The following is a 12,934-nucleotide window of genomic DNA, read 5'->3' on the forward strand; positions in this document are numbered from 1 at the left end:
TGGATCTTTTGAATTTGGGGGAGAAAGCAAGATGTCTCAATTTTTAGTATGAGAGGTTCCCAGCTTTTCATGCTTAGTGGCTAATTCAACTTTAAAATATAACTCTGGGCACAGCACACCACAACTGCAGGTAGAATGGGGTCCACAGTCCTGTCTAGACAACTAAACAGTCACCTGTAGAGGAGAGAGACTGTTGACTGCCGACACTCCAGGAAAGGGGGTGCCGGGGACTGGTGAAAATCAGCCGCAGAAAGCCCGGAGTGGGGAAGGAGGAGGGGGCAGGCTAATGGAACAAATGGAGACTCCTTTCTGCCTCTTGGTTGTGTGCTTGGGAGGGTCGTTGACGCCATAGCCCCAGCCCCACTGGGCCGTATCCGCCACCTGATTCTGTTCCTGCAGATCCCTTTTCATTCCCTACTCAAGGAGATCCCCCAAGGGAAGGCTCTACCCAAATCTCCCACAGTGCGGGGCTTCCCAGGAGGCCTCCTCCTGCAGAGCCTGGAGGCCTCCCTGCAGTGATGGCAAAAAACAAGCTCCTTTTCTTCCAAGGCAGTTCCGGCGAGGTGCCCTAACAGCCCCCCTTCTGTTGTTCATAGGACTTCTCTGTGTCCCTGATCTCAGGATGTGTGGGCCAGAGGTTGGGGGAGGGGGGTGGCTCTTCAGATGTGACATCTTACCAGATCCCTCCTAGGAAAGGAGGTGCCTTGGGCCTGTGCTGTGGGTTTTGGAGGTGAGAACCACAGTAAATAACTGAGCTAAGGCAGCGCCTGGGCAGTCAGCATGTGTCCACTGGCTCTCCTGTGTGTTGGGAGGTGCTGGGAAAAGCTTGGCAGCTTTTTAAGAGCACTTCAATGTCCTGTGCTGAGAATGTGTTGTAGAAAAGAGATTCTGGGTACAGTGGGTCTGTGGCTGTTCCTGTTCCGGGCATGGTAGGCTCTCGAGGCCTCACTGGGGTCAGCACGTGTTTGTGCTCACGGCTCACGTTTATCCCAGCAGGCTGGTAAGGTTGCGTGGCCGAGGGTCAGGGACAGAGACCCAGGCGGTGTCAGTGGGAATCTGTACACTCTCCCTCCGTGAGGGGGCACAGAGGCCCACTTTCCCCCAGCAAGACACATACAGCCATGTGCGTGTGAGGTTTCTCCCAGGGAAGCTCGTCGGAAACACAGAGATGTGTCCTGGGGATGGTCTGTGTCGGCACAGGTCGCTCTCTTCCAGGAAAGCGCAGACCCGCAGCTGTAGCCCACAGCGGTTGACCGTTGGCTGTCCAGCCCTGTGCTGTGCTCCCGACGCTGGCGCCCTGAATTCTGGCCTCATCCCGGACCGCGCTGGGAGTTCGGTTTACTTCCCATTTAATGGATGCATTCACTGAGGCCAAGAGAATCCACGGGTGTATCTGGGCCTTGGGACCCACATAGGAGGAAGAACACAGAACAAAGCAGATGCTGGCCCAGATCCTTCCCTCAGTGGGGTGGGCCCCCCAGGTGGGCCTTTGAAAATGCAGGGACCCCCCTCCCCGTGGGAACGACAGTGGGCAGCGGCCCAGGAGAGAGCTGAAGTGCAGCCCCTGCCTCCAGACAGGTCCTTCTGCTCTCCTGCTGGGATGGAGCCCGGCTCCCCCAGTTGGCCATCTTCCCGGACACTGGAGCAGGGGTTCTCAAAGCAGGGTTCCCCCCCCCAGGCAGCGTCTGCATCACCTGAGACACGTGAGAAATGCAGGTGACGGGGCCCCACCCTGGGGCTCCCGAATCTGCCAGCGGCCGAGGGTCCCCTCGCTCCCGGAGACCCTGACGCCAGGTCGGGCTGGCCAGCGTGGGCTCCGTCTGGGACGGAAGCTCCACGGGCTTCTTCCCTTTCAGCCTGGGGCCAGCGGTGTGCGGCAGGCACAGCACGGGCTCTCGTGAAGTGAGTCCTGAGACGAGCCAGCAGAGAGTGCTGAATAGATACTGCTGGTCCCACTGCAGACTTTTCCCGAATGCCCACCAGCAGCCAGCGGCTGTGCACGGCCCTTCCCTCGCACACCTGGGGGTCGGGGCCGTGGTGCACACCTGGATGGAAAGAAGCCCGATGCAGTTAGGAAATGGGGGGCGCCCTCCAGGTTCGCAGACACCAGTGTGGGGCTGGCCTTGCAGAGCCAAGCCCTTTCAGAGCCCTCTCGGGCCTGCCGTGCTGACTCCGTACACAGAACTAGCCAAAGCAGGGCTCACACGCAGAAGCTGGCTAAGCCGAGGGTACAGGCAGGAAGTTCCCGAGGGTTCGCAGAGCAGTGGTTGGGCTCGGGGAGCGTCTGGGGGGTAGCTGAGCTGCCCACCGCGTGGTGATGGAGTCTCTTCTGTGTTCTGCCCTCTCCAGTGTGGGGCTGCCTTCCAGGAGGACGACGTCATCGTGCTCAACGGCACCAAGGAGGACGTGGAAACACTGAAGAGGAAGATGGAGGAGAGGAGGCTGAGGGCGAAGCTGGGGAAGGTAACAGAGCCCTGGGGTCCACCCCCAGCCCCGGGTCTTCAGGTGCTGCCAGCCGCCTCTGCCAGAGGGCCAGTGGCAGACCCCCGAACTGCACTGCCAGGGGCAGCTTTTGGGTGTGCAGTGGTTGAGGCGCTTTTACAACCTCGAAGGGCCTGGGCTCACTGTGTGGGGCACAGCAGTTCTGCCCTCCTTCACTCAGCTGCTTCATCCGTGGCGTGGGGCTGGTGACAGCACCTGCGTGGGGTGGGCGTGCTCAGGAGGGTCACCAAGCTCGTGCCCGGTTGCAGCCCAGGGGAGGCGGGGGCAGCCACCACCTCTGTGCTGTGCTGACTTTACGTCGTGGGTGTATAAAACTTGTACGGTAGAAGTGAACAGCACATCTGGAGAGCCTGTGCTGCCCAGGTCTGAATGTCGTGGGAGTCCCCTGGAGATCTACGGGGGCCCGGGAGCCTGTGATCCCCACCCACTGCTGAGGCACCGCAGGTAGCAGGGGGCTAAGCAGCCTTCCCATGACTGGGAGCCGCCCCCGGCCTTCCTGAGCCCCAGCCGGGGCCTCTAGGTGTGAGGGCTGCCTTGGCTCTCGGGAAGGGAGGCCAGTGCCGCGGATCCATGGCTGTGACCAAAGCTCTGCGTGGACGTGGGACGGGAAGGCTTTGTTTTGTGGCCCTCGGTCTAGATCCCACTCCATAAGCAGTGGATTCATTGCCTCCTGATTTGGCATAATGACCAGGCTCAAAACAGTTTATCAGCTAAGAAGTCATTCTGTGTGCCCTCCATTCTGGATCCAGCAGCAAATTTTGTTATTTCTTAACTATTTACAGATGATCCCTATGATCTTTTGTGACAGCAAGTTTTTCATTCTTTAAAAAAAAAATAAGTTATAGGGCGCCTGGGTGGCTCAGTCGTTAAGCGTCTGCCTTCGGCTCAGGTCATGGTCCCAGGGTCCTGGGATCGAGCCCCACATCGGGCTCCCTGCTCCGCGGGAAGCCTGCTTCTCCCTCTCCCACTCCCCCCTGCTTGTGATCCCTCTCTCTCTGTGTCTCTCTCTGTCAAATAAATAAATAAAATCTTTAAAAAAAAAAAAAAGTTATGGGGCGAGTGGCTGGCTCAGGCGTTGAGCGTCTGCCTTTGGCTCAGGTCATGGTTCCAGGGTCCTGGGATCGACTCCCACATCGGGCTTCCTGCTCGGCGGGAAGCCTGCTTCTCCCTCTCCCACTCCCCCTGCTTGTGTTCCCTCTCTCTCTCTGTGTATCTCTCTGTCAAATAAATAAAATCTTTAAAAAAAAAAAAAAGGGCGCGTGGCTGGCTCAGTCAGAGCACGTGACTCTAGATCTCAGGGTTGTGAGCTCCAGCCCCACGATGGGTGTAGAGATTGTTAAAAAATAATCATAATTTTAATTTATAAAATTAAAAATTAACAAGTTTAGGTTCAGGGTAAACGGAGAAATTCTGTGTTCAGAACTAAGTCAGAGGAATGATTGAAATAGTAGAAAATGCGTTTCAGTGTCCTGAGGACATAAAGTTGTGGGGGAAAACAGCCTGCCTCTGTGTGGCATGCATTTACCAGTGATGTAATAATTAAAGATTTTTCAGAGTTGTGTTTTTTTTTTAATCATCATAGAGGAAAGAGCAGGACCCTGTCCCCCTGGAATGTAGGTGCATTCATTCTCTGTTCATTTTCTAAATGACTGTGATTTTGTTATCGTATGAGCAAAAAAAAAGCTTGAGATGTTTTTGACAGTTATCAAAAAGGATCTGCTTATTCTTCCTTGCTGTCATCGATCAAGCTGTTTTTAAAAAGCACGAAAGGGGAAAAAATGTGTTTCTGAGGAAGCTCCTGGTGTTTGTATGGTCATTAACAGTGCCACGGTGGTGAGTCGTCTCCAGTCCCAGAGTTGCTGCCAAGGGGTTCAAAGCCCAGTGGGGCCCGCACACCCCTCCACAAAATACTCCCTGCAGCTTCTGGGAATGCCTCTTAGATACTGCTACCAGGATACCAAAATATTTCCCAAATATATTCTCAGCCGAAGATGGGACATAGCATTTCCTCTCTAACTTCTTACTGCTCTTGCTTTTTATAGAACCTCAGCTGTGAATGAAAGGCTTCAAAATCCACAGTTGTCTTTTTTTGAGGACTAGGTATCATCCTCGCGGATTTGAATGTGTGCCTTGCATGTGTGAAACAGGAAGTTTTTACATTGTGTACAAGCATTATAAGTCACTTTGCTTGTCTATATTACACGTTCAAGGCCAGTGCCTGAGGAAGGTCTGTTCCCCTCGTGTTCCAGTGACGGCGGCCTTCTGAAATGATTAGGCCGTGTGTCTTTAGCGCCACCTTTTGGATAGTTAGGAAAGTGGCATGTTAAAGTAAATTCTCTGAACAAACATCCTTCTGTTTGTGCTTTCTCTGACTGAATCCCTTCTAACACAGCTGTGAGATTTTAGAATGGTTAGTTTCATTTCTTAAATTCTTGCTGACCAGTGTAATTATTATGAGTGACAGAATTCTAGTGCTTAAAAAATCTAACAGGAGTAATCCAGAGTTTAGGAGAATTGGCTAAAGTGTCCTTTAGCGTAGTGTCAGGTCTTTGTTTATTTTTTCTTAGTTACCTCTACACCCAACGTGGGGCTCAAACCTATGGCGCCACGATCAAGAGCTGAGCGCGCTTCGACTGAGCCAGCCAGGTGTCCCTAGCCTCAAGTCTTTATAGTTAGTAAACTAACATCAGAGCAGTTTGACAACTCTGAACAAGAGTGACTGGAGTGGGTCAGATTCAGTACATTTTTTGCTGGCTGGACTTCAGGTGCCCACCTATACTTCGTTACTTGTTTAACGGCTCTTTTGTGTACAGAAGTCACCAGTAACATGGTTATCACTGAAATCTGGTGTCTTCATTTAAGAGTTTTGAGAATGTGGTTTTTGGAATATAAATAGAGAACCAGACAGATCTCTTCAGGTATTTTTTTGACTGAGGCAGAAGTGCGTAACTGGAAACACACTCCAAGGGTCGGGGTTTAGGACTCCTGCGTTTCAGAGTCTGCTCCAGAATGAGCACCTACGTTGTATGAACTGCATTGGCCTGTCGGCAGGGCTCCCGGGGCAGCAGCAGCCACACTTAGCCTGAAACAGAGTTCAAGCACGTCTCCAGTTTGCTCTTTCTTTTTACAGAAAGCAAAGAAACCCAAGGCGGCAGAGTCTGTCTCAAAGCCAGGTGTCAGTGAAGGTAAGGCACTAAAAGAGGTCCTTATTTTAGCAAAAATACGGCTGTGGAGCTGTTTCTTTCAAAAGTTCATGCTTTTGCTTTGTCTTTTGTTTGGCTTACCTTTTTTTTTTTTTTTTTTTTAACAGAATTTCCAGGGCCATCAAAAATTAAGACAGGGAAGCCTGAAGAAACCAGCCTTGATTCTAGAGAGAAGAAAGCCAGCTCAGCTCCCAAAAATGCAGGTGGGTCCTACTGAGGCAACAGGGAGCTCTTTAGAGGGCTGGTAAACCAGGTGGTGATGTCACAGTTTTATTAGAGTGAATTCGAAAGCTCAGGCTCATCCTAAGTCATGTTTCTAAGTAGTTCATGGAGCTCTCTTGGAGGCTAAGAAACAGTCGCTCTACCCCAAAGCCTGATTGAAGGAGTCTGGGCATAGATGCTAATTGTTTTTTTATTGAGTGCGCATTTGGTGCCAAGCTACCTAGGCTGCATAGGGAACTGGACTAAGATTTACTGCAGAGACTGGTTAGTGTCTGAGGCTTGGGGCATTGGGCGGGAACATTCCCGATCCCTTTAAGCCTGGGGTTTTAGGGTTTTATGTGTACCACACGTGGCACTCAGAGCCAGCCTTCCCTTTACTGCCTCTTGGCCAAGTGTCAGAGGGCTGTTTGACACATAGCCCAGAATTCAGTGCATTTCTCCTCACTACCCTTAACTCAAAGGAAAGATTGATTTCACAAAAAGGAAACACAGATTTATTATTGGTTAAAAGAAGGTGTAATCTTGTGAGTGGCACCCACAGTGGTTAATGGATTCCAGTCCCCACCCTACATGGAGTGGCCACCTGGCCTGGGTTAGGTGACCTGGCCTCCTGGTACTTCTGTTCCTACCCCTGTGAGACAGGCTGATAGCACCCCTCATGAGGATGATCTGATCTCCAGCATTCACGGGGCTGGGACCAGAGTGGAGAATACAGCAAACAGTTACTGATGTGGTTTTCAATGATAGACTTAAGTGTAGTAGCTTCATCTGTTTTTAGGAGTTGGCAGTTGAGATGATGTACTTTGACATTTATCCCAAGAAAGGAAGAGGAAAATTCCTGCTGTTGACAGACTTTTTTTCCTTTTTAAGAATGTGAAATTTGCAGTGATCTGTAGGCCCAACCTTAAAGTATTTGGCTTCTCATTCTTCCAGCAGCAAATGGGAGCTCTTCTGGAAAAGTCGGGAAGCCTCTGTGTGGAACCACAAAGAGGTCCATTGCCGACAGCGAAGAATCGGAAGCTTACAAGTCCCTTTTCACGACTCACAGCTCCGCCAAGCGCTCCAAGGAGGAGTCCGCCCACTGGGTCACCCACACGTCCTACTGTTTCTGAAGCCGCGCAGGCGCCGTCTTGTTGCCACGGGGCAGGTGGCGTGGGCGTTACTGTGCCCTGTTCTCTGCTAGCCCCCCCTTTGTGCCCAGCTATAAAGTCGTCCTCCCTAACCTCGGAGCTGGTGTGGTCGCTCGTGCTTGTGAGGCGCGTGGGTTCCCGCGGTGACGTGCTGGCCCTGCCCGCCCCCTCCCACAGGCTCGTGCCCTCCCCACGGCCCCGGAAGATGCGTTGGCCTGCACTTTTTATGCTTGAGATAAAGACTCCAGATTTCTTGGGGTGTGTGGTTGGCCCATTTTGCCTAAAATTCTAATGATTTTGCTGCCAACAGTGGAACAGGCCAAGCAAAATTGTACTTTAGAAAGTGAGCTTTACATGCATTCTGCCTGCATGTCTGTTTGCTGGCAGCCTCTGTGTCCCCTGAGCAGAGCTTGCCGGCGAGTATTTAGGGAGGTTCCTTTCTTTTATCACTTTTTAGTTGGGCACCTGAGGGTTTGGTATAAAAATAAAGCAAATCCGCCTTTTCTCTCATCTGTCTGTCTTTTTCTCTCTTCCATAATGTTTTAGTAAGAAAACTACGGCCTCCATGGATGGCGATCAGAGCGTTTCCACGACATGAGTTCCCTTCTCTCTCAGATGATGACACAATCGGTGTCTCTTAACCTGTGGGGACGTCAGGCATTGAAACGTCCCATGGGACGTGGCCTGGCAGGGCTGATTCAGAGCCGGGAATACCCCATGTCAGCATGGCTTTCGGGAGACAGTTGTACTCTGGACGGGACTGGCTGGTTTCCATCAGCGCGAGGGAAACGGAGCCGGGGAGGGAGGCCGGAGGCCTGGGCGGGAGCACCAGGTCCCCATGTCCTCTGTCTCCGAGGGGTGGGAAGCTCGGCGCCTAGGCGTGTCTGTTTTGAACAGAGAAGCATTTTAATCAGAATTCTAGTCACGTCAGTGAATTTTTGTTGTGGACTTTTCCAGAACAAAACTGAATTGCCCATTTTCCCTTTTTTTTTTAATTTTAATTTTATTTTTTTAAGATTTTATTTTTTTGAGAGAGTGAGAGCATGAGCAGGTGGAGAGGCAGATGGAGAGGGAGAAGCAGACTCCCCTCTGAGCAGGGAGCCTGATGTGGGGCTTGATCTCAGGACCCTGGGATCATGACCTGAGCTGAAGGCAGACACTTAACTGACGGAGCCCCCCAGGTGTCCCTCCTTACCCATTTCCTATACAGCCCAGTTAAACCATTTCCTAGTTGTTGCATCTTTTTATATCAACTGCCATTATTTCTGCCAACTTCAATTTCCCTAATTTTAGCCTTAATTTTATTCTGCAGTCATTATTTTGACTATCTCCAGTTTTTCCCCGTGACCCAGTCACAGGGTCCCCAGCATCAAAACTTGAGCAGCTCAGCCTGCCCGCCTCCCCTCAAGGTCACCCCCAACTCTGCCTGTCACCCCCCCCACACACCCTCCCCCTTCCAGCAGCCAGGCCAGAGCCTCAGCCCCTCGGCCCCGGCCTCTGGCCTCTGCCTGCGCCTTCCCCGCCCAAGAGCCCTGCCGCCCCCGGAAGAGAGCTTGCTGTGGAGACTCCTTCCAGCCTTTCGTGTCCAGCAAGGCATCAAGTCCTCGGAGGCCCAAGGAGCGGCACTTGTCCTTGAGGTGGGGAGCAGTCTGCCTGTGTCGCCCCGGGCCTGGCAGGGTGCCTGGGACATAGGAGGAGGAGAGCGAGGCAATGACGGCTCGGAGCTGCTGCCGTGTTGAGGGTTCCCCCGAAGAGCAGAGCCCTTGGTGGGCTTCGTCTCCTGGGACTCACCGACCCACGGAGAGGGGCCGTGACCACCTCCCTTCCTGCAGCACTGCACATGCGCTCACAGCTCGGGTCAGGTCAGGACGCCACGCCGTCTCTCCCACAAGTGCTGGCCAAGTGGGGGAGTCCATGGACGCTGTGCAAGGCTTCCAAGTGGGGTGCAAGGAGTGCCCACAAGCTCCTGCCTCCTCTGCTCGCCCCACAGGGCCCGAGCCGCTCTGCTAGCCAGGCGGGACCCGGGAGCGACCCGGGCCGGCAGGGCCTCCCAGGCGCAGGCTGTTTCACGGTCTTGTATTTCTGAGAAATAGAATTAAAGCCTCCCCACGATGAACTGAGATCGCCATGCCACACCATGAACCTGTTCTTGCCTCTTGACCCAGAGAGCATTCTGGCTCAAAGATCTTTCTGCTTCTTACCTGCTTTCCCACTCGTTGCCCTGTTGAAAAGTGCTTTCAGGCTTTTGAACACAATATAAACCAAAACAGTGTGATTCCTATCGTGGAATCTACATCAACATCTCCAAATAACAAAAATCAGGTGGGCTGAAATTTCCTGAGCATTCCCGTTGTGTGGGGTCATCACGTACGGGAGGTCTGTGCGCCCCTCACTGCATCGCACCCTAACCGCCACATTTTAGAGCACTGTTTGGGGGGGGTGACCACATACAGGGTACATGTAGACACGGGGCCACCCCAAAATACTCTACAGCTGTAGCTCGGCAACAGGGGCGACTGTCCCACAGGAGCCACGTGAGGCTGCTCAGGAGAGCCAGGACCGAGTCTCGGTTCCAAGGATGAGCCCCCGAGGATCACCGGGCACCCCCTCCAGACACCAGCCAGCTGGGTCCCGAAGGAGCAGCTACAAAGTAGCCCCTCTCGAGGAATGGATTTACTTAACTGCCTACTTTCTAAGTAGGGAAGGCCCCCGCCTCTCCAGGAGCTGCACACATGTAGGAGCTGTCTTCCAGTGGTTTCAAGTAGTCCTACAAAACTTCTTGCTCAATGCCCAGAGCTCAACACAGTTCGAGGCACAGGGAGGGTTCCCAGCGGATCCTTGATGATAGCAGAATGTTTCATTCCTAGGGACTAAGTCTGTCAATCAGATGACATGGGGGAACAGGTGCAAGCTGCCTTGTGTTCCAGGATTCTTTTGGTTTCGTGTCATTTTAAAAACCAATGGTTTCAGGGGCGCCCGGGTGGCTCAGTCATTAAGCGTCTGCCTTCAGCTCAGGTCGTGATCCTAGGGTCCTGGGATGGTGCCCCGCATTGGGCTCCCTGCTCAGCGGGGAACCTGCTTCTCCCTCCCACTCCTGCTGATGTTCCCTCTCTTGCTGTCTCTCTCTCTCTCTCTCTCTCTCTTTCAAATAAATAAAATCTTAAAAAAAAAATAAAAACTGATGGTTTCAAACACACTGGCCAGTGAGCCCTGGCTTTACTCCTGACATTGGCTTTGGTTGCCCTACAGGCTGGGCCCTTCTCCCTCCGGGTCTTCACACACATGCAGATATCAGCACCCTGCCTTTTACCCAGCCACCTCCTTATCACCCCTCAAACGACCCGGGTGTCTTTTTTGGGAAAGCCTCCCTGAATAACCTAACCTAGAGTCGTCCCCTCGTTCTATTCCCTTAAAGTGTTCTGTTCTCACCACAATTTTAACGAAGTCATTTATGCCCTTAATTAGCACAGGCACTGCACACTCAGGGACGATCAGCGAGTGGAGGTGGGAGGCGAGGGAGTGGGGACGGGGCAGAACATGGCCACCTAGAGGGCCTCTTCGGCTCCAGCAGAGAACATCCCAGTGCGATCAGATCATCCCTATTTTCAGAGGAAGCCAAAAATCTTGGTTTTAAAAGTCAAGTCGCTCCCAACATCTGGATACTGGCAAATAATCATGTTTAGGAACAAGGCAGGCCAAACCAAACACACCAGTGGCTCCTAGTCCGTGGCCTCTGGTTTCATCCCTCTCCCACCCGGCTGTCAGTCCTGCTGGGACTCGTGCCGGGTCCACCCTGCTCACATCGTGTCTGGATTCAACAGGCGAGGAACAGAAATAGGTGATGGCTTCTCCTGGTAGAGCCCGGGGGTCAGAAAGAGTGTTCTGGCAGGGGGCTGGCGTCCCACGGCGCCCGTCCCCCAGCTCTCAACTGCCCGCTGGACACTTCTCCACCTCCCTTTGAGCCTTGCTCCCCGGCGACCACCATGGGCTTCCTTATCCTCTGGCCGGAAGTGATCACAATGGGCTCTGTGACATCACCAACGGCCCGGCCCCAGGCACCCAGTCTCCAGGTGCGCAGGCAAACAGACCCACCATGAGCAACTTCGTCCCCCACCTCTGCTCACCATGCGGACGCTAACATGGTTCTTGTTCTTTCCTCTGTGCCTCTCCTGTGGCTATGCCTTTATGTTTTCTCCTCTGAGAGATAAAGTCAAAGAACCCCAGGGGAAGGTGCCTTGCGGAGGGCACTTTCGGGTCAGGCAGAATCTCCCAGAGCACGCCCAAGGCTGGCTTGGGAGCAAATGGCTCTGGCTTTTTTTTGTCGTTGTACTGTATGTGATACTGAAGTTTCGAGGAGATAGTGAGAAGAGTAAGGTAAGGATGGCTCCGTTTCTTACCCCGCGCTGGTTCGTTCCATCTCAGATGTGTCAGGCCCGGAGAGACGGATGTTCTCATCCTTATAGGCGGGGCCATTCAGTAGAACAAAGTAGGATGCGAGGCACCTACCCGGTGGTCCTGCGACAGGCGGGCACCTTCATTCCCTGACGTGTCCTTGGGAAAGACAACGGTCCCCAGACCCTCAGGGGTCAGGGCTAACGGTTGAAGACGACCTTCCGTTGATCCGCTAAAGAAAAGCTTGGTTTGATATTTATCCTATTAAATGAGTTTTTTCCTAATGAAGGAGAGATTCGAGAACTTGGTGTGTCTCAGGTCAAAATTACTCACAGAGACAGGTTCACTGCTCCTGATTCTTAATTTCCCTAGAATAAATGATTTCTTGTTGTTTTAAAATTCTTTATTTCTTACAAGTTGCCGAACCGAATGGAAATGGTATCATTATCCCAGGTAAAGGAAAAGACCTGTTGTGAAGGGATAAATGTGTAAAGAAGTAGCACCTCCTCCCTGAAGTGGCTGAACAAGCGTCAGACGGGGAAAGGGAGAGAAATACAGCATGTTCTCTGCTAGACAGTTCCAACACTTCATGACACTGTGTCCAAACTGATAGAGCAGGGGTTGGCAAACCTTTTCTGGAAAGGACCAAATAGTAGCTACTTTCAGCTTTGCAACACATACAGTCTCTGTTGCAATGACTCGACTCTGCTGTTTTAGCATGAAAGCAGCTTTATGTAATGCACAAATAAATGAACAAGGCTGTGTTCCAATAAAACTTTATTTATAAAAACAACGGGTGGGCCAGACTGGGCCATAGTTTGCCAATCCCTGGACTAGAGTGCAATGCTAGAACCATCTTTTCTTAGGGGAGCCCGACTCTCTTGGAACTGTGTCAAAACCAGCAAAGGCAACGATATTATTCACCCTGAATATCTTTCTTGACAGGAGCAGAATCCTGCCCTTCGAGGCTGTTCATTTCGCTCTCCACTAAAGAAAAATCAAAATGCTTCCCCCAACAAAGACTATGCGTTCAATACCTTAACCCACCTGGAGATGGACCTTGTGAAATTCGTGTCTAAGGTGCGGAATCTGAAAGTCGCCATGGCAACTGGCAGTAACCTCAAGCTTCAGAACATGGAGGGACCTGCAAGCCCACACAATAATATTACCATCTATGAAATATGGGGCGAAGAAGACTCTGAATGAATGGATTTGTGTGTCAGAGTAGGAGAGACAAAGTTGAGTGTTGACAAACCATATGCAAACCAATAAAACTATTCTGAAGAAAAAGAATTCTTGAAGTTGACACCTTTTTTTTCTTTTTTTCTTTTCTCTTTTTTTAAACTGGAAGAAAAAATAAATGTGAGGCCAGTAACCACAGCAGTTAGTCTTTTGTTTTTGCCTTCCTCACCTCCCCTGGAGCAGTGATTGTGAAGAAGAGCACAGAGTAGCAGCACAGTAGTGGAGGCAGTCTTCTTGGCTATG

General features: G+C 51.9%; 2 protein-coding genes across 3 annotated transcripts in view; both read left to right on the forward strand.

Annotated features, from left to right (window-relative positions):
- Positions 1-7,149, forward strand: part of RTF2 (replication termination factor 2) — a 38,876-nt gene extending 31,727 nt beyond the window's left edge. The window contains exons 6-9 of one of the 2 annotated variants that reach the window (XM_028089133.2): positions 2,350-2,463; positions 5,633-5,687; positions 5,813-5,908; positions 6,861-7,149. In XM_028089133.2, coding sequence (XP_027944934.1) covers positions 2,350-2,463; positions 5,633-5,687; positions 5,813-5,908; positions 6,861-7,039 — 444 coding nt within the window. In that variant the 3' untranslated portion in view covers positions 7,040-7,149. The remainder of the gene's footprint in view (positions 1-2,349; positions 2,464-5,632; positions 5,688-5,812; positions 5,909-6,860) is intronic. The other variant, XM_028089134.2, reaches the window with a different exon arrangement.
- Positions 7,150-11,158: 4,009 nt separating this feature from the next.
- LOC114197960 (protein FAM209) lies at positions 11,159-12,703 on the forward strand. The gene is made up of 2 exons (XM_028089185.2): positions 11,159-11,431; positions 12,395-12,703. The coding sequence occupies exons 1-2, from the start codon at positions 11,183-11,185 to the stop codon at positions 12,653-12,655; spliced, it is 510 nt and encodes a 169-aa protein (XP_027944986.1). The 5' UTR covers positions 11,159-11,182; the 3' UTR covers positions 12,656-12,703.
- Positions 12,704-12,934: the final 231 nt, after the last annotated feature.

This window comes from Eumetopias jubatus, unplaced genomic scaffold (genome assembly GCF_037043125.1).
Source record: "Eumetopias jubatus isolate StellerSeaLion01/CBP00866 unplaced genomic scaffold, mEumJub1_p1.0 scaffold_9, whole genome shotgun sequence".
In the NCBI taxonomy this organism is placed as follows: Eukaryota; Metazoa; Chordata; class Mammalia; order Carnivora; family Otariidae; genus Eumetopias; species Eumetopias jubatus.

Coding starts and splice junctions, on each gene's coding strand:
- LOC114197960 (XM_028089185.2), top strand. CDS start 11,183: ATGCGGACGCTAACATGGTTCTTGTTCTTTCCTCTGTGCCTCTCCTGT. Junction 11,432..12,394: donor GAGATAGTGAGAAGAGTAAG/GTAAGGATGGCT, acceptor CTTTCTTGACAG/GAGCAGAATCCTGCCCTTCG.